Consider the following 19974-nt stretch of genomic DNA (forward strand, 5'->3'; position numbering starts at 1 on the left):
AAACATACTTCACTTCTCCCTCAGGAAGAGCATGTCTACAGAGCGTCTCACTCTGGTGAGGAGAGAGATGGAGGCAGCAGGCAGTCGGAGTCGGACCACCTCCTCCAGCAGCTCATCTGGAGGAAAAAGGTGACAGGCTTGTTCACTCTGATTGTTGTTATCATATCTCATAATTCTCACTTTGTTTCATGAACATTCCTGAAAGCCTGGGATGCTTCATGTCACTGTGAAAGACTAAATAGTGACGGTGGTACTGTTTGTAAATTTTGACATGAAAATGATCCACTGCCTCCTCGTTTTTCTTCTAACAAGCTCAGTTTGAGTTTGGTAGGTCAGCAGGGTTGTGGTGCGTTCAGTGGGTCACAGCAGACAGAAATAATGAGCTGTCTTCCCTCTCTACTACCTCTGCTGTCCCTCCGTCCAACAGAGCACAGTGCCAGATCATAATCAGTCAGGCTGTCTGAACAGTCTGAGTGCCAGTCAGAAACTTGTTGGACCTACTTCAAAAATGCTTCAGGTGGTAACAATGAATCGAATTAATGTTGTTTTCAACTCAAGTTAAAGTCATGCAGCTTGATAAACTGAGCAGTTGCTTGTTACTAGCTGAAACAACGATCTGAATATGAATCAAATATGAACTCTGACAGTTTGGAGTTTCTGAAGTTTGAAGCTCAATAAGAATGTCAGAGAGTTTTCAATTATTTACACGCTTTTAACTAGTGAGAGAGACTCTGCACATCATCATCATCACACCGTCAGCACTTCCTGTTCATCTGCAGAGACTCTTAGACGTCAACATGAATTATGGCTTACAGTTAACAGGCTGTTGGTCTTTGAGGTACCTCAGCTCTCTGTCTGACAGTCAGTGAAGTATCCACGTGTCACACAGACAAGTGAACACAACATGAGTAATCAGCAAACAGCCTGAGGAACTGTGGTTCTGGTTTTGCTTCAACTGTACTTTTAATTCCTAATTTTTAATTCAGTTGTATTCCTATTTTGTTGAGTTATTGTTATTATAATCAAAAAGTTTGAGCTCTGTCCTCTCCTTTTTGTTCTTTGTTTGCTATCAGCGTTGTAATGTTTTCAAATTATTTCCCTTTCCACATCTTCAGTGTCCCTCTTCACAATGTCTGTATAACCTTTAGTCCTTTCCTTTTTTTCGTCCTTTCCTTATCCTTTCCTTAACCTTTCTTTTCCTTAACCTTTCTTTTCCTTAACCTTTCTTTTGTTTTTCCTTGACCTTTCCTTAATATTTCCTTTCCTTAGCTAAGGAGGGCTCAGACGTAGGTTAAAATAAGGGTTTTTCAGGACGCCAGAGTGAGTAACATGAGGAGTTTTTTGAGCTGTAAACCATGTGAAGCTACTTGGGTATCAGAGAGATGATGTGAAGCTTTGAAAAAAGGCATAATACCCCCACTTTAACCATAACTTTTTCTTAACTTTCTTCCTTATCTTTTCCTTTTTTTAACTGTCCATTTCCTTAATCTTAACTTCCCTTAATCTTTCATTTCCTTAACCCTTTATTTACTTAACCTTTCATTTCCTCAGCCTTAACTTTTCCTTAACCTTTGCTTTTCTTTAGCTTAACTTTTCCTTAACATTTACTTAACCTTTCATTTCCTTCACCTTAACTTTCCCTCAACCTTAACGTCAACTTTCCCTTAACCTTTCCTTTCCTCAACTTTTTCTTAAGCTTTCCTTTCCTTAACCTTTCCTGTCCTTTCTTTCTCCTTATCCTAGCCTTACATTTCCTGTCCTTTTCTTTTCTTCCCTTAACTCTTCCTTGACTTTTCCTTTCCTTACCCTTTTATTTCGTTAACCTTAACTTTTCCTTAACCTTTTATTTACTCAACCTTAACTTTGCCTTAACCTTTTATTTACTCAACCTTTGCTTTTCTTAAGCTTAACTACCTTAACATTTCATTTCCTCAACTTTTCCTTAACCTTTCCCTAACCTCAACTTTTCCTCAAGCTTTCCTTTCCTTAACCTTAACTTTTCCTTAAGCTTTCCTTAACCTTTCCTCTCCTTTCTTTCTCCTTATCCTAACCCCACATTTCCTGTCCTTTTCTTTTCTTTTCTTTCCTCCCCTTAACTTTTCCTTAACCTTTCCTTTCCTTAACCTTAACTTTTCCCTGACCTTTCATTTTCTCTCCTTTTCTTTCCTCTCCTTTCTTTCTCTTTATCATATCCTTACATTTCCTGTCCTTTTCTTTTCTCCCCTTTACTTTCCCTTGACTTTTCCTTTCCTCAACCTTTCCTTCAGTCTTTACTCCTTATACTTTTCCTTTCTATCCTTTTTCTTTCTTTTCTTCCCTTTTCTTTCTTCCTCATCCTTCCTTTCCTTTCCTTCCTTTCTCTTCCCTCTCTCTGCAGAGGGATCACATATCTGTAAGCGCTTGTTAAAAGGGGGGTGTGCTGACGGGATAGAGGGGGAGTGGTCTGCTCTGTCAGGAAGTGTGTTCTGATTGGACGACGTCCCCCCTCAGGCTGAGCTAAAGTTTGCAGAGTGAAGGAGGAAGTCTTGGTGTTGCTGTGGCTGTTGGTCGGGACAGAAACACTGTGACTGCTCTTCCCTGTTTACTCTTACTCTAACGGAAACCTGCAGGCATGAAGAGATCATCAAGGTAAACAGCTGCTTGATAACAGACCTGTTAATGATTCACAGAGAGGGCAGGAGACCTCTAAAGGAAAGAGTGTCTGCTTTTTGACAAGAAAGTCTTTAACTGGTTTGGTTTCATAGAAAATCAATGACTGTAGGTTTGCTTCAGTGCTGAAAAGTTTGCGTTAGTCATTGGGTGACTGTTTAGTAAGTTATTTTAAGGATGCATGTGCTGTTTGGATTGTGGACTTTAATGTGTCACACCCATCTTGTGTTTAATTTGTCGACAGTGTAATCTTGAAATAGATTATAGGTTGCACAATGAAACACAGTGTGGTTTGGTTCTTAAATGCTTCCAGGCTTCACCATCTTTTTCCACCCTCAGCATGTGTAATGAATTATTTCAGTCTTTTAAAATCACTTTGGTTGTTCATGTCTGGCTGCAGACAGCCTGAGGAAGTTGGTGCTGTTGTATGAAACTGTTGTCACGCACACTGATGTGGTGAGTTACCTCACTCACAGCATGAGGACGGGCAGCTGCATAGTAACATGAATACACAAGAGGCAACGACTCTACTTTGAATCAGCATGAAAACTCTGACTTATGTAACCGTTACGATCAGAATAAGTGGATTTTTAGTCCGATCAAGGAAGGAAGGAGTGCGCTTTGCTGTATGAGACTGACTGAGAAAGCTCTCAGATGATGAATTTCATCCAAGCTTTCTGTTGGGCTCTGATTTTATGGAAAACATAATGAAGTGTTTCTAAATGTGCTGCGTTTTCTGAAGTGGAAGCCTCTCGTCATGCCACATAAACTGTATTTATGAATTATTTATGCTCCTCTTACATGTCATTAGTGGCTCTTTAGTTTTTAAGGCTTCATGATGTTAAAGATGCTGCATTCCTGTCATGAAACACTTTTGAGATGAGTGGATGTGAAGTGACACCAGTCAGTCTGTGCTCAGCAGATCTGTCTGTTCAGTGGTTGTTCTCTTGAATCTGATTGGTCCTGACAGCAGGAATGACTTTTTATTACTCAACAAAATGATAAAAGTTTTAAAGTTTGATCCAAAAGGAACAACTGGTCTGGATTAGGGTGTATTAAGACGCCTCACCTCCTTCTTCCTCAAGCCTGAATAGATTCAAGATGATTGTTATCGTTCCAAAGGTGGGAAAAAATGCATGGAAAACTTTTCTCCTTTGCTCAAGAGTAACTGTTAAAAAAACATACAAATATGATAATAATAGAATAGAATAGAATAGAATAGAATAGAATAGAATAAAACCATTAAATGGGTAGATGGCAATAGAAATGAGATCGTAATAGAAGTGAACAGAAATAGAAGTGTAGAGAGGAAAAACAGGACCCAAATGTTCATGATTAAGCTGTTTCTGAGTGCTTTCTTTTCTGGCTATCTTGTCTTGTTTTCTAAAAGGATTATATTTAATCCTTTAATTACTTAAACCTGCAGAGAGCTGCTAAAAACAGTCTTCTGCATGCAGCACACATGCAGGACCACATACAGGAGAGTTGGTGCAGGGGTGTGACGGATGTTGCGATTACACATTCTGCTCAGCTTGCAGAAACACTGATAACATTGATCGGACCTCCTGCTTTACATGCATTGAACATAACGACCACATCTGTGGATGCAGTTACACATTTAGCCTCGCTGATACAAAGTTTGACTACAGAAATAGTCATGTTCATCTCACCACAACTGTCTCCTTAAAGAAACTGTTTGACATTAGAGCTTTGGAAAAAGAGGAGTTCTGTCATAAAAGCATATATGAAATATATTGTAAAACTGGAACACATTTTTATAAATTTGGCAAAATAAAATACAAATTCTGCATGTTTCCATCCACTTCTCTTTAGGGGTGTGTCCAAAGCTGCTTTACCATTAGAAGCACTCACAATCTCGGTTCCAGAGCACCTCTAAAGCAGCATCTATTTCTGCAAGGTTAAAAAAGTTGACTTTTGCTTCCAGGGTAATATATGTAAAGCTATTTAAAAATAACTTGGTGCTCTGAATTAGTGCTGCACAATTAAGCTGATTGCAATCATGCTATTAGGCTGTGAAATTATATAATCGCTTTAAAGGATGCAATTGTTCTTTTATTTTTGCACAAAAATGCCTGCAGAAAGGCCTTTAGGTTTGCAATAGTGCTACTTTCGCACCTTGTAGGAGTACCTTTCATTAAAAAAAGAAAAACATGTAGTTTTAGGAATTTTTTTATTAAGTCATTTTGAAAGCACTGCTATTAAAACTTCAGGGTTTTACATTGTTTCATTCTATTTGATATTAGTTTGTTTTGAGTTGAGGCATAAACATTTCAAAGCTATTATTATTCTCTGAATTTTCCTTGCTACCAAAGCAAACAGACTCCTGGAATACGGAATGAAAAAAAAAAAGTTGTATTTTTCAGTTAATTTAATACTGAATAGTATTACTCAGATTGTTTGACACTATTTATTGCAGTAAAAATGGTAAAACCCACTAACAGATGTAAAGGGTGAACAATAGCACTGATTTAGGAAAAAAAAAAAGTAATCATGAAAAATGGAGATACAAGGTTTTGGCCCAATGCCATTGATAGTATAGTATAATCACAATCCTAAATCACATTTTCATGATATATAATTGCAGTCATACATTATTACCGAATCCCACAGCTCTACCTTGAATTCCATTTGAAACAATATATCACCAAGGAAACACAAAAACAACGGAAGTCCGGCCTTGACACAGAAAGCAGCTATAGACATGGAAACTTGACCCCTGAAAAGACGAGTTAGATCAGTTTCTCTTCCACCATTATCAGAAGCCCCGCCCCTTCTTGATTTTGATTGGCCAGTGAGGGTGAATGACACTGACGAATGCAGAGCTGTTCCAAAAGGATACTGAGAGCATAGCAACAATAAACGCGAGGGCGTATTTTTTTTCTACTCAGGATGCTGAGCACTGAAAACTACACTGGCTTTGTATTAAACATGAGTGCTGCCACTGCACAAATAAAACGTAGCGATGTTGAAACATGATTGAATGTAATATTTTCCATTTCGATTGCATTTTAAGCTTCAGTTTTATGTCAAGTATAGATCATCTTTTTGACACTGATATCACATATTGTTTTGCTCCCAGTATGGATATCTGTGGAGACTCTGTTGGGTTAAGTCAGATCTAGAGAGTAGGGTTTTTTTGTTCCAATCCAGCCCTGTTAACAAATGAATAATGAATACATGAATATCAGAGAATATACATGTTCAAAATAAGCCGTAAATAATACACAAAAGGCCTTAAAGATAATAAATAGATCATCAGAATTCATAATTGTGAACTTAACGTTGGTCAAAACGACTGTAATTATCATTTTGTCCTGCTGCCCTAGGCTCAACACTATGTCACTATATGTTTGCAGTATTATGGAAGCTAGTGAAGAGATAAAGAAAAAGGAGAAGGATTTTCTCAGCAGCAGTGGAAAAAATTTAGAACTTTTTCTAAACTTTTGTTCTCTTGGACGAGTTCTACTAACAGCCCTGGATGCTCACTTCAGCCTAGAAATTCAGGGTTGTCATCATTTATTTACTAAATGTGTTTTCCCTGTAAAAAAAAAAAAAAAAAAAAAATCACAATTTTCTTTTATTAGAATTCATCAATGTTTCCACCTCTTCTAAGGAAAACATTTTTGTGATAACCATAAAAGCTGTCTCACATGAACAACCCCTCTGCAGGCTGAACATGCATGCCTGTACAGTAGGTTTTGATTTTCACATAGACAGTGACACATCCCTTTTGGATCACTCTTGTGCAAGACTGAATTTCTGCAAATACTTTAAAATGAATAAGGGAATGATTGCTGTTGTGTTTCACTGCATAATTAACTGGATTTCATTTGCAATCCCTCCAAAATCAAAGAAACATGATTGGCAGCAATCTCAATGCGATCCAAAAGACCCCCATGTTTTAATCATCGTCCTTTTCTGTGTCTCTGTTGGACTGGACAAAAGGGCTCCATGTAGAGGAATTATAAGAGGTTTCTATACATAAATGATCAGTCTATGTGTGGATATTATGGTCCCAACAGAATAAAATCATGTAAACTCTGACTGAGGAAGCAGATGAAACAACAACCCCCATGCTGGTATTGTATATGAAGCCACACTAAAATCATGTTAGACTAATGTGGAGCTTCTAGTCTGTCAGTGTTTGTGTCTGAGTGAGTTAAGTGAAGATGATGAGATGTTTCATGTCCATTAACTGAACCGCTGCAGTGCTTCAGTCATAATGGAGACCAGGAAAAGGACGTACACTAGACCATAATTCCCACCACTTCCCAAGTTCATCCATCTTCTCCCCGCCTACATCCCTCTCATCCTGAGACGTTCTGAACGGAGTCATCTGCAGAGAAACGCTGCATCAAACTGAGCATGCAGGAGTGATTATTATTGATTAGGACTAACTGAGAACCAGCATGTACTACTAGAAAATTTGGTCTGAATTTTAGATGCTTTAGTACTTTTTAAAGGACCAAGAGAAAATGTCAGTACAGTGAGAGTGTTACAGCAAAAGAAGAAATGAAAAACCCTGGTAATCAGCTAAATGATGCATCTGAACTCATTGTTATAATGATTTTTGAATCATTGGTTCCCAACCTAAAGATCCCAAGGGGGCTATGTCTGCTCTAGGTGTGCTTATTGAAGTCCTGTACCATCATAGTACCTCACTAACCTAAGAACAAGACAGATTTAGGTGCTTCATTTCGGTACCTTGCCACACCAACAGGATCCCTGTTGCTCCAAAGGAAAGGGACAAATGTGAAGAAGTAAGACTTGCTTCCTTTGCTCATATTTCTATTACCATCATATTTCTGAATCCTGCACGATACTGAAACAGCTTTTATTTAGCTGCGACTTTAAAAACACTTTTTCTCTCTTAAAAGTATTGATTCAGGCACCGTTTAATTCAAGAAAATATAGACTTAGCATCGGTATCAGAAAAAAACCCAAATCATAGCCAACTCTACTCTGCTCTTAAGCTGTCAAAACTGGATTCAAAGCTATCAACTTAAATCATGATTAATTTTTAATCATTTCTGACAACAATATATCTCTTCTTTTTCATGTGATTAATGTGGGGGCTCAGTCTCTCCCAGGGAAAGGGGATTACAATGGATATAAAGTTGGTAATCACATCTAATCTCAGTTATTTTAACAGTAGATGTGTCGCCAACTAAGAAGTATCCAGTTGCAGGATAGGAAAAGTGCAGTGGTGGGTAAAAAAATAAGGGCTGGAGTGGGTTTTAGCCTTGGTCTTGTACCTCCAAAATGTTTTCAGATAAGCCTGGAATCAGGGATGACCATGGGGTCCAGTGAAATTGACCTCTGACCTCCAGAATCGACTCGGTCCATCATTGAATCACAGTGGAAATCCTTGCACAGTTTGAAGAAAATCCCTCAAAGTGTTCTTAAGATATAACATTCACAAAAATGGCCTAGGCTCCAAGTGGACAGCCAAACATAATGCCTCTTATCCCTGGCTATCACCTAACCTGGCATGCCAGATGGATGTGTTTCACACATCCATCTGGCATGTTTCACACATCCATCTGGAAAACCACTCATATACAGCGTTTGGGAAAGGGCAGAGCCTTTGAAAAAAACTCGGAGGGTGAATGGATGAACGTTCTGTCTGTCACATCTTTATGGGCCAATCAGAACAACTATGGAGCTGCGCCCTTACCGAAGGAGTAAACTCCATATAGAACTGCGAACCATGGCAACTGTAGACATGTCAGTGCACGACTTTTGTCGTTTTTGAAAAGAAAACAACTCACTGCTGTTCTTTGTTCTTGTTTTAACGAAGAAATGTTCAAGTTCCGATAAAACTGGCGCTTTAGCAGCATCCACGCTAATCTCTTCCGCCATAATTGCACCAGCCTCTTGTTGCTTCTTGCTTATGTCATGACTCCGCCATGCTAGAAAGTACTGCCCCTCGTCGCTGATTGGTCCTGTCACTTTCTGACTGGGCCCAAACAGTTCAGATGAGAGCCTTGCAAGATGGATTCGCCAGTGAGAAACAAGGGTGTATCCATCTGCTTTGCAAGGTTAGCTATCACCTGCACAGATGTATAAAAACAGTTTTTTAAGATAACTGAATGATGAAGGAATGAATCCATCAAGAGCTGCAAACAAACTGCCTAAATTGCACGAGTATACCAAACACTGCAGTTTGTAGATATTGAAAACAAGAGATTAGCAAATACTGTAGTTTTCAAACAGGTATTGGTGTCCAACAAAGTTGTATCAAAGTCTAAAGTTCCAGTATAATGTCAACCCTAATGAGGACAATTAGCAACATTTTTAAACAACACTCCTTTTCAATACCTAACAAAATTTTAACAGAGAATTGTCAGCATGTCATTATTTTCTTGCCTCAGATTTATTGGGAAGTTTCTTTGCTGAATGACTTTAGTAAAATCTGACAGATTTGCAGCATAGCAGCTGCTTTTGTGTCCAGGAGCAGATCTTATACCTTGCAGAGCTGCAGGACATTCATATTAACATCTCCAGAGCATTAGAGCACATTAGTGCCTGCATGTCTGTTGGTTCTGATTGCTGCCATGCCCTCTGTGCCCGTTACCACGGCTTAAGCTAAAGTCTGTTGAGCCTGTCCAGACCACACAGAGAGGTAATGTGGGTTTTTTCTGTCTAAAAAGGTCAGAAACTTTCCAAAGACCTGAAGCTTTAAGATAAATTTAGAGTTCTTGGATCTTGATGAAACCAGAAAACTTTCACATGATGCTGTGAAATCCTGCATCGTCTCCACCACTCATTAGCCCTCCCTTTGTTTCTACGAGAAGCCATTGTGTTTTAGAGTGTAGGCAGCCAGAAAATGTCAATACAGACAGAGCTGCATGTTAATGAGAGGTCTGTTTGTGCGCTCCTCTCCCTGGTGACCGGGCTTCAGCCACACGGGTTTAGATGCACAGCTATGTGCCCCGTGCCGCTGCCAGTCTCAGTAATTACTCGGCCTGAAACAATCTTGTTTGCTCATTGGCTAGAGTCGGGCCACACCTCATCTCCCCCCTGGCAGACTCCCACACAAACACAGAGTAAGAGAGACAAACGGGCCTTTATGTGGCCGTTTTAAAGAGCCAACACTCAGCATGGTCGCCTCCAGCTGCACAGATGCACAACAGACCCAGTCAGGTCAGATTGGTCTCTGAAGTCTGTCTTTAGTCCTCTTTGTGTTGAGATCAAACATGCACATAAAAGCTCTGATCTTTCTGTGATCGGTTTGTAACGTGGTTCATCTTTGTTTCAGAGAGAAACGGCTGAATCTTCTCTCAGGTAACTCCCTGTTAGACAAATGTCAGGAAAAACAGACACATGTGCTTCATCCTGGATCCTTCAGCTGTCTTAACAGACGGAGGTCGTGTTTGCTTCAGTGTCTGTAGGCTAAACGTGTTGTGTAGTTTAGTGTTCAACAAATGTATTACACATATGCACTTTCTTCATCAAACATGAGCTGAACATAAAACACACAAGACATTTCAATGATTTGACACATTGTTTGACTACAGTCTTTTTTAAGACTGGTTTATTCTTTGTATGCCTTTATTAGGTCTGACAGAGGAAACAGAAAGCAGAGAGAGAGAGAGAGAGGGGGAATGGTACAGGCAAAGGAGCCACAGGCTGTTTTAAAACCTGCATGGACAGAACCACTTGGCCACCACACCCCTTGGTTATGATCTTTGTTTGTTAGTAGTCTGCATTTTTATTTATTTTCTATGATGTTTTTGCACCAGCTGTCTGTGAGCACAATGCCATATAACTAATGTGAATACACAACAAGAGACAACCTCAACCTGTGGTTGACAAGTTGAAGCCAATGCAGAAGTGCGTAATGCTGCAGTTCCTTGAGTGTCCACTAGAGGCTGGCTGCAGAAGCATCAAACATCACATACACACCCAAGTTAAAATGCATGCTTTCACATGTTTACAGCCTTTTTAAAGAATTATTTTGGTTAAAATAGTAAATTCTTTATTAGGGATGCTCATAGGCAGATAATTTCCCTTTTGATCAAATGTAAATGATAACTGCATTGAGCCAAGTACATTCTATAAACCATTGATCATCAACTGGAGGCCCGGGGGCCACATCAGGCCCCCCCATCCGGGCCCCAGAAGTTTGGTTAAATTCAGGAGAAAGTGCTGAAGAAAAAAATATATTGCTGTATTTAGAGTATCTTTTTTTTCTTTCCTTTTTTGATCCTTGCATATATTTAATAACCTTGCAGAGCAGATGGATACGCCCATTTCCGTGTTTCTCACTGGCAAATCCATCTTGCAAAGCTCCCGTCTGAACCATTTGGGCCTGGTTAGAAAGTGACAGGACCAATCAGTGCCGAGAGGCAGTACTTTCGGGCGTGGCTGAGTCGTGACATAAGCAAGCAGCAACAAGAGACCAGTGCAATAATGGCGGAAGACATTAGCATGGATGCTGCTAAAGCGTAAGTTTTATCAGAACTTGATGACTTTTCTGGTTAAAAGAAGAACAAAGAACAGCAGTGAGTTGTTATATTTTCAAAAACTACAAAAGTCATGTACTGACATGTCTACAGTCGTCATGGTTCACGTTATGCAGTTCTTTATGGAGTTTAGGTAGGGGTACAGGCACAGCTTGTTAGCGGCTACATCACGTGTTCTGTTGCTCTGATTGGCCTGTAAAGATGTGACAGAACGTTCATCTAATCAAAGGCTCTGCCCTTTCCCAAACGCTGTCTGTGAGTGGTTTACCGTGTCAGGTTGCACATTTAAGTAACTCCAAAAATTAGTGAGATTGAAACATTTTTTTAAAGATTGACTTAATGTTTGATTAGTTTTACAAAAATCCAACTATTATTAATCATTATAAGCAAATAAAATGCATGACAAACTTACTCATAAGTCCACTCTTAATTAAAGAAGCAGATTTCTGTGTAAATTTAACAGTTCATGGTTAAACTGAAACAACAACTCAGTTCAAGACGATAAGTGACAGGGAGTTGTGATGTATTATTCATTGGTGAGTCGGTTCTAAAAGCTTGCTCTTTTTGTTACTTTTTTCAGATTTTGTTGTTAAATTGAAAAAAAAAAAGCAAAATGATCTTAAATGAAGAGCCATTTGGGAGCTGAGAGGTCAGTTCTTACTACTGAGCTGAGCCTAAAAGTCTGGATCTCTTAAGAGCTGGAATTCCCATCATCACTCTGAGGGAGGCTGGATGTACTGTATAAATAAAGCTTTTTGTTTACTATCGAAGGCATTCCAAACCACCTCTGTATGCTGTCTGAGCTATCGGATATCAAACTGTTTTCAGGATGCATGGAGCTGTGTCCACTTGGATATTTGTTGTCTGAATGACCTCTTTGTGTCACGTTCCTGCTGTGCCATTTGTTGTTTTGCTTCACTTTGCTTTGTCATGCTTTATTCTGACCCTTTCTGTCAGACATTTTTGCTGTTTATTTTATTACATCCCTTAGGTTTGCTCAAATGTCTGCATGTTTTCTGCCTGTGCAAAAAAATCAAACACAGACTGCTGCTGAGCAAAGACAAACAATGACCCTACCTTATCTTATCAAGCCTTATACTGCTGTCGCCATGACGATACCCACCTGTCAGCTGAAGCAGCGCCTCCACATATCATTGATCTGATTGGTTGACAGCATCCTGACAGGTTAGGTTGAGTGGTCAGCATGAGGGGAAATGCTCAGTGGGCGCTCTGATTGGTTGACAGACGGCTGATTCAGGAGCAGCTGATGAAGCAGACTCGTTTGATGGACAGATCTCAGAATGGATTTTGGCAAAGTGGCTGACTCTGGTTGTCACTTTAGTTCTCTGCAGTTTTCATATAAACACGTGTAGCTCTGGTGATTTCCCTGTCTCTCTGCTCTGATCCTCCTCGCTCACAGCGTGGCTGAGAACATAACTGTGTGTTTAACTCATCGTCACTGTCACCATCAGTGTGTGGATACATGGATTAGCACATGTCTGTTTACTCTACGTCTGCTGACTCTCAGAGACACCTGCTCTCTTTGTATGCCTGTTTACACTTTACAGTAGAGAGCTGTACTCTTTAAATGTCCTGAACTCATCAAATAGCAGCAGAACTGTGCTTAAACTTTTTTGTTTGCCCAGTGTCAGAGACATAAATGTTCATGACATGAATATTAAAGCCAAAAGTCAGCTCTTAGTGGTCTGTTAGCAGGGCTTTTTTCCCCGATCACCTATGTTTTTCTATAAATTTATCTTCTTAGCCCAAATGAGAGTACCTGAAATAGTCCTGCTAATTCTTTCCTGACTCATCTATGTAAATAATGAAATCCTACGCTAACAATCACACATTGGAGACTACATTTAAGAGATTCATGCTTCTATTCCTGGCTAAGTAGAGGGTGGGATTAGTTCAAAATTGAACACTAGGGCTCAATCTGCAATTCCAGTTAGAGGCCGTCTGCCATTTTTTGGCTTTATAGGGCCTTTTTGGAAACAAATGTCTACATTTTACATTGACCATGGTCTGGAGGAGTAGAGGGAGGTATGTCACATGTTTAAAACCTTGCAGAAATCTTTGCATGGTTGTGCCAGCACTTTCAGTTTGTAGGAAGTAATAATGTCAGTAATAAAAAGGATTATGCTTTTTTGCCATAATCAAAGAGCACCTCTGTTGACTACTGTCCTAGATCTAAAGGACCAGGACTTACTGTTCATGCTAACCAGTCCATCTGAAATGTAAGATCTACTGTATGAGGAATCAATATTTCCCAGCAACCCGACTGTAATCCTGTCTTAAGAGTCCGCCATCTCAAACAAGAGCTGCAGGAGGAACAGAGCTGTCTTAATTATATGATGCATGCTGTTTCTGCTGACTCTGAGCTCTGTAGCTCTCATTCAGGCATCTATTGTGCAGTAAAGCTGAGTAATGAGGCTGCAGCCTGTAAAGAGAAGAATAAATAATTCAGAATCATGTAGGAAGACCTGATGTCATGGAACAAAGTCTCTGGGCCCTCAGACTAAAACACCATCAGTGTTTGATGGACTAAGTGGTGGAAAACAACACCTAACAACATCTGCTATTCCATCATGAACAACAGTCACACCCTGATTCGGCAAACGCTGCATCACAGGAGACGATTCACTAACGCCTGTCTGTTTTCTCTTCCAGTAAATCCAAAGAATGCACCCTCAATGCAGGTAAGAAATGTTTTTCTTAAAAGCTTTATGCTGTTGTCATTTCCTGTCAAACACCAACACTTTGTCACTCAGTCTGAGTCTCATAAGCCTCTTTCACACATGCTCTCCCTGACTGTAAACTTTCAGTACACCACTCACTGACTCATGCTTGACAGTAGAAGTTTTCTACCAGGGTTGTCATACGGCCCAGACAGAGGGCAGGTTTCATCCAACTCAGAATCAGTTTTAGAGATTTTTTTTCTGAGGAAAATACATGCCGACATATCAGTCATAGGTCAAAACATTGTTAAATTTAGCTGATTTATTCTATCTAAAATTGACCCAGTGAAGAGATGGGAGAGTCAGCCATTATTACTGAGCTGAGCCGAATAGTACAGATCACTAAAAAGAGCTGAAATTCCCATCACTAGTTCTTCCTAACTTTACGAGACTTCCTGCCTCCCCCCTTTGTAACAAGGCTAGAAGTTTGGGAAAGTAGATCCATGAACACAGCAGGTAGTAGCCTAGAACATTCAGATGCATTTTAAACCCTTACATGAGAAGACTTCGGCAGTACTCAGTATGAACCCATCTGCAGCCAAATTACAACCTCAGAGTAACTCCCAGCTTCTCCCTAGCATCCTGCTAGTGAGACGCTGCTGAGGAATCAGTCAGGTGATCGATGGATCAATTACTGCAGGACTTTTTCCATGAAGAACTGGGTTGTGCCACATTTTCATTTTTTTGTTTGTTTGTTTTGTTTTTTTTATATATATATATTTTATAACTGGTGAAATGAGGTTGACAGTCAATGATTAAAAAGGTGACCTTGTTAGGCCCTCAGGTTAGACCTGAATCCAGAATCCGGCCCCTGCTGTGAGTGAGTTTGACACCCCTGTCTTAACCTATACTGTAATGCACCTCTTAAACTGAAGAATTAGTACTTAATCTAAAGGCTAAGAACAAACACCAGCGGTTACCTTCAGACAGAGATACTGTAGGTGGACCAGAACAGAGCGTTGGTATTCAACTGTTTGAGTCAAGTTGCAGCATGCTGTGTGTCTGTCAGAGTGTGCATTTAAAGACTGCATTGATTGTTAGTCTCACCCTTTCATCAGTGTTGCTCTGTAATCAGCTGCAAAGAGGGTCAGCAATCTCTGATGTGGAAATCTCAGTTCATATTTAAAGGTGCCCTCCTGCTTGGGCCACTGCTGGAGCCTGATCTTCCCCTGATCTTCACTCACACCGCTGGGCCTGAGCACATATGCGTCATCACATCATAGGCACATGTAGTTTGAAGATACGTGGTCTCTCAGGGTCAGCACAACAGAGCCAGACAACATGACTGTCACTTTACCTACTATGTGGATTATTTTGAGTCATTTTGGTCAGATGCAGCCCTCTAACACTCGATGATTCTTCAAAGGGATTGATGAGAGGATTGGTTGTATCAATGAATGCTGCACACCCATTGCTTGTGTACGTGCATAAGGGATGGTACCGTGCTGCAGCCCACGTCTTACATCTGTGCCAGGGCCAAGGAAGTGTTCTTAGCTGCAGCAATGCACAGAGCACTCATGTGTATCAAATGAAATAGAATAACATGATAAAACACTTAAAGATAACTGCATAAAAATATCCTGAAATAAAATAATTAAAGCCCAAAGTCAGACTCATGAATCTGGCTTTTTATAGTTGATGCAGAGCAGTAAATCACCAAACGGTCATGTCCTCCCTGCTCTCTTCTTCATACTCGTGTCTGCAGCTTGACATTTTATTTTTTCTGTTCTTTTTCTCTCCCCGCTCTAATTCTCCTCTCTCTCCTCCCCACCAGAGGACGGCTACGTGAGGATGTTCCTCCGAGGTCGTCCCGTCACCATGCACATCCCAGATGAGCAGAGGGAGAGCTACAGCCTCGACCACAAGGTGGCGGTACCTGACCGCAAGCTCAAACTGCAGTGGGTGTATCCTTCAGACTGGGGCAAGAAAACGGAGAGAAAGGGAGGATAAACTGCCATTTTGGAAGGGTTAATGGCTCAGGAACATTCAAACTACTGTTAGTTTCTTCAACAGCTGATGTTTTTATTCATGTGACATGCTGAACTTTATTTTTAAAGAGAAGCTCTGAGCTCAGAGTAAAGACTCTGAGTAACTTTAACATCAATCTAGAAATAGTAAAAGCTGCAAACACTAAAGCCCCTGAGGGCCTTTTGGATGAAGTGCATCCAATAAATATCTCCTCTAAGACAATTATTGCTTCTCTTTGGCTGGTTCAGTCCAGTTTAGCCTGTTTTTTTCCCTAACTAAAGGGTTATTCAGGTATGGTTATCGTGGACGAGACTGTCGCTCCAACCTCTACCTGCTGCCCACAGGTGAGATCGTCTACTTCAACGCCTCGGTGGTGGTGCTTTACAACACGGAGGAGCAGCAGCAGAGACACTACCTGGGACACAATGATGACGTGAAATGGTGAGAAAACTACAGCCTGATAAAAGCAGCAGATGTTGTTGCAAACCTAAATTCCAAAATAGTTGGGGTTCTGTGTAAAATGTAAATAAAACAGAATACAGTGATTTGCAAATCCTTTTCAACACATATTCAGCTGATTACGGCACAAAAACAAGATATTTCATATTAAAGTAATTTTTTGACTAGAATATGTTGCTCCATAACCTGTATGTACCTCTGAGTATTAACAGTGCCTTCACAAATGTACAAATGACCCACGCTACGGTCACTAGTACACCTCCAAGCCATCCCAGATCCTGGCATTGAACTTGCATTGATAACAGTCTGATTGGTCCTTTTCCTCAACAGCCTTTGTTTCCAAAAACTAAATAGTAATGTGGACTCATCAGACCACAGCAAACTTTCCTCTTTAGGTCAGTCAATCTCAGAGGAGCTCAGGCCCAGAGGAGTCTGCGGCACTTCTTGATGTTGTTGACTTTCACATTGCATGGTCATGACATTGTAGATGCAGTGGCGTACTGTCTGAAGTGTTCCTGAGCCCACTTTTGATGTACATCCCAGAATGATGCCAGTTTTTGATGCAGAGGTCACGGCCATGCACTGCTGGTTTTCAGCCCTGCCCTTTACATGCAGAGATTTCTCCAGATTCTCTGAATCTTATGAACTATGGATGAGGAAATCTCTAAGTTATTTGCGTCGTTCACAGAGGAGTGTTAGTCATAAACTGCTGGACTGTCTGCCCATGCAGTCTTTCACAGACCAGAGAACATCGTACCATTGTCAGCTGTGAATGACTATCACAGCACTATCACCTGTTACCAATCAACCTACTTATCTTTGAAATCTTCCAGGAATTTCTGAGAATTCCACAACTTTCCCAGTCTTTTCTTTGCCCAGTCCCATCTTTTTTGGAACAGGTTGTAGGAATTAAATTTAGAATGTGTGTGTGTTTTATTTGACCTTTATTTAACCAGGAAAACCTCACTGAGATTAAGAATCTCTTTTTCAAGAGTGTCCTGACCAAGACAGGCAGCAGCACAGCTGGCAGAGTTACAGACAGACAGAAAGCAGCCAGACATACGAGAAAAACATGAAGAAATAAATATCAGTCAGAGACAGCATGTCTCTCTCCCATTTCCGATTCTGTCCACTGTCCTCCCCTATCAATTAAAGGCATGAAAAGCCCAAAAATATATCTTTAAATTTAAAAAAAAAGAAAAAAATATTCTTAAACAGCACTTAGACAAATACACTTGTGTATTTCTCTCTTAACTTGTCAATCAGAATCTCCCAGTATGGTTTTTCTCTGTCCGTGTTTATGCAACGTGACTTTATTCACTTCATGAGCATTATTTGGCACTCTGGATGAGATGTGTGCTCAGAAGCTGTGGGATGTGGAGAAGCTGCTTCCCCAAAGGCATGCTGGGAAAGCTACTTATCTCCATTGGGAGCTATAATGCTCTCCTCTCCCACTGCGATGTAATGAGTCCTGCTTTTGCTTTTCAGAGGAGATAATCTTGTCTTAACTGCTGTAGGTTTTATTTTTTCTACAGTTGTGACAAAAGTAAGATGATCTGTAGTACAGAAATATAAAGCTAATCAATCAATGCAATAAGAAGGCATTCTTTTATAGTTTTCTATTTGCACGTCTAAAATTCCTTGTCGTATACTCAGTCGTGTGTTTGTTTTACTTCCTTTCTCATAAATCTTCAGAAAACAGAGTCCACAGAGCAAACAGAAGTTTATCCTGAAACATCTCAGTTTTTCTCAGCGCTTATTGTTGACATTCATAATGTTTACTTTCACTGCAAAGGTGAAGACACAACTCACACAACGTCGACACAACTTAGACTAAAGACAAAATATTTGAAGAATTTGGACCTGATTTGACAAAATCATAAAGGACTTGACTTAGACTTTAACGCCAGTGATGAGTGACTTTACTTGAACTTGAGCCTTATAGCTTGAAAATAATTTCGGTTTAAAACTGTATGTTTTTTAAAAAATGCCTTGAATTAATTTGAAATTGCTTGACGTTCAAATTGCAAGAACGGAGAGTCAAGGCTAACATTTGTTGTAAGGAAATTCTTTAGCTCATTTTAGCTTTATCACTAACTTCAGAAAGCTTACATGCTAATCAGCGAGGCTGGAAACAACAGTGCTAAATTTAATTTAGCTGTCATTATGGTAATGGTTGTGTCACCTCATTAAGTGACAGCGCTGATAAAATGTTCAGATTTAAAGTTTATTAAACTTCAACTTAACTCGAGACTTAAAACTTTCTTTACTTGAGACCGAAGAGTTGAGCATGTTAGAACAATTTGATGAGTGCTGTGAGCTTATAAGCTAGAAGCTTGTCCACTTCTTTTCTTATTAGCATAGAAAAACTCTCTTCTGTCTGTAAAGGGCATGCGTTTCGTCCCAGTCTAGGGGAACCTGGACATGTCCGACCCCACTCAACCCACTCCCAAGAAAGACAGTGTTACAAGTAAAGCAAAAATAAGCAGCAGTTTAACTGGCTTAATGGGAGTAACAAACAAACTCACAAAGGAGGTTACTCACTGCTGCAAAGAGCTTAATGTTTAACACAAATGTTCACAATAATTCATAAACTAAGAACCAAATCAAACTTCAAAGCCTAAATAGTCAAACCACACTATTCACAAAGTCACAGGTCACACAGAGGCTTCTTTGGAAGTGTCTGATAAAGGCTGTGTTATGTCCAGGTTCCCCTAGACCAGGAGGTAACAAAATCTGGGGGCTCATCCGGAATACACAAGGCACACCAGAGTGAGGTGTCAGTAATGTCCAAATGGAAATAAACCATAAAACATTCATCACTGGACTTAAAGTATAAAAAAAAATACTTGTATAGCTCTTAAGCGAATGTAGTGCTGCTCTAAATGGAACCAAAAGAGGCTTATTTAATGATATATTTAGTGCAATTTGTGGATGTTAAATATGCACCACAAATGCATGAATCAGATGATATCACTCAGTTAGATAGCACTGTCATCACTGATAATATGCTTTGAAGCTTTTTTTACCAAATGAATGTGATTTAATAGAAACAGGTGCTGTTAAATTTATTGTTTTTTTAATCTATAAATCCCTGAGTATCCCTTTAAAAAGGGATAATCAGAGCATGATCATTTCTCTGTCATTTTCATTTTTATTAATAAAAACATACAAAAATGAAGCAGGATATGTAATGCATAACATCTCTGCTGCAAACAAAAAGTTTTAAACTGGTATTTTGACACAAATTTTAGGTTAATGGAATATTGCACCTTCTTGCAGCAGACCGTGATTGAATCTAATTTTCCATGAATTGCCCAGCCCTAGTCTTAATGCTGCTACACTTATTTTCCTTGGAAAATATAAAATGATCAGAGATCATTTTTATAAGTGTGTCTCTGTTTTAACAGAGTATGACACGTCTGTCTTTTAATTTGTTCATGTTTATTTATTTCCACATCAGTGTAAATGAGGGACACTAGAATGATTTTCAAGACTCAAAGAAAGTTTTTTTGCTGTTTAAATTGAGTTTTTAATAAATAAAATCCTACTAACATGATCAAACATTGCATGGTTAATATACAGCTGACTCTATTTAGGTCATGTATTCAGGCTTATCTTTTAAAATTATGGAAGCCCTTCAAAGGTTGAAATCCATTTCAAATATG

The 19974-nt window shown here is 39.6% G+C and overlaps 1 protein-coding gene across 2 annotated transcripts in view; it reads left to right on the forward strand.

Moving 5' to 3' along the window:
* Positions 1-19974, forward strand: part of eml2 (EMAP like 2) — a 56405-nt gene that overhangs the window by 26125 nt on the left and 10306 nt on the right. The window contains exons 4-7 of one of the 2 annotated variants that reach the window (XM_041809663.1): positions 25-129; positions 13812-13840; positions 15654-15783; positions 16139-16288. In XM_041809663.1, coding sequence (XP_041665597.1) covers positions 25-129; positions 13812-13840; positions 15654-15783; positions 16139-16288 — 414 coding nt within the window. Of the gene's footprint in view, positions 1-24; positions 130-2536; positions 2629-13811; positions 13841-15653; positions 15784-16138; positions 16289-19974 lie in introns of those variants that run through there. The other variant, XM_041809671.1, reaches the window with a different exon arrangement.

This window comes from Cheilinus undulatus, linkage group 2 (genome assembly GCF_018320785.1).
Source record: "Cheilinus undulatus linkage group 2, ASM1832078v1, whole genome shotgun sequence".
NCBI classification, from domain to species: Eukaryota; Metazoa; Chordata; class Actinopteri; order Labriformes; family Labridae; genus Cheilinus; species Cheilinus undulatus.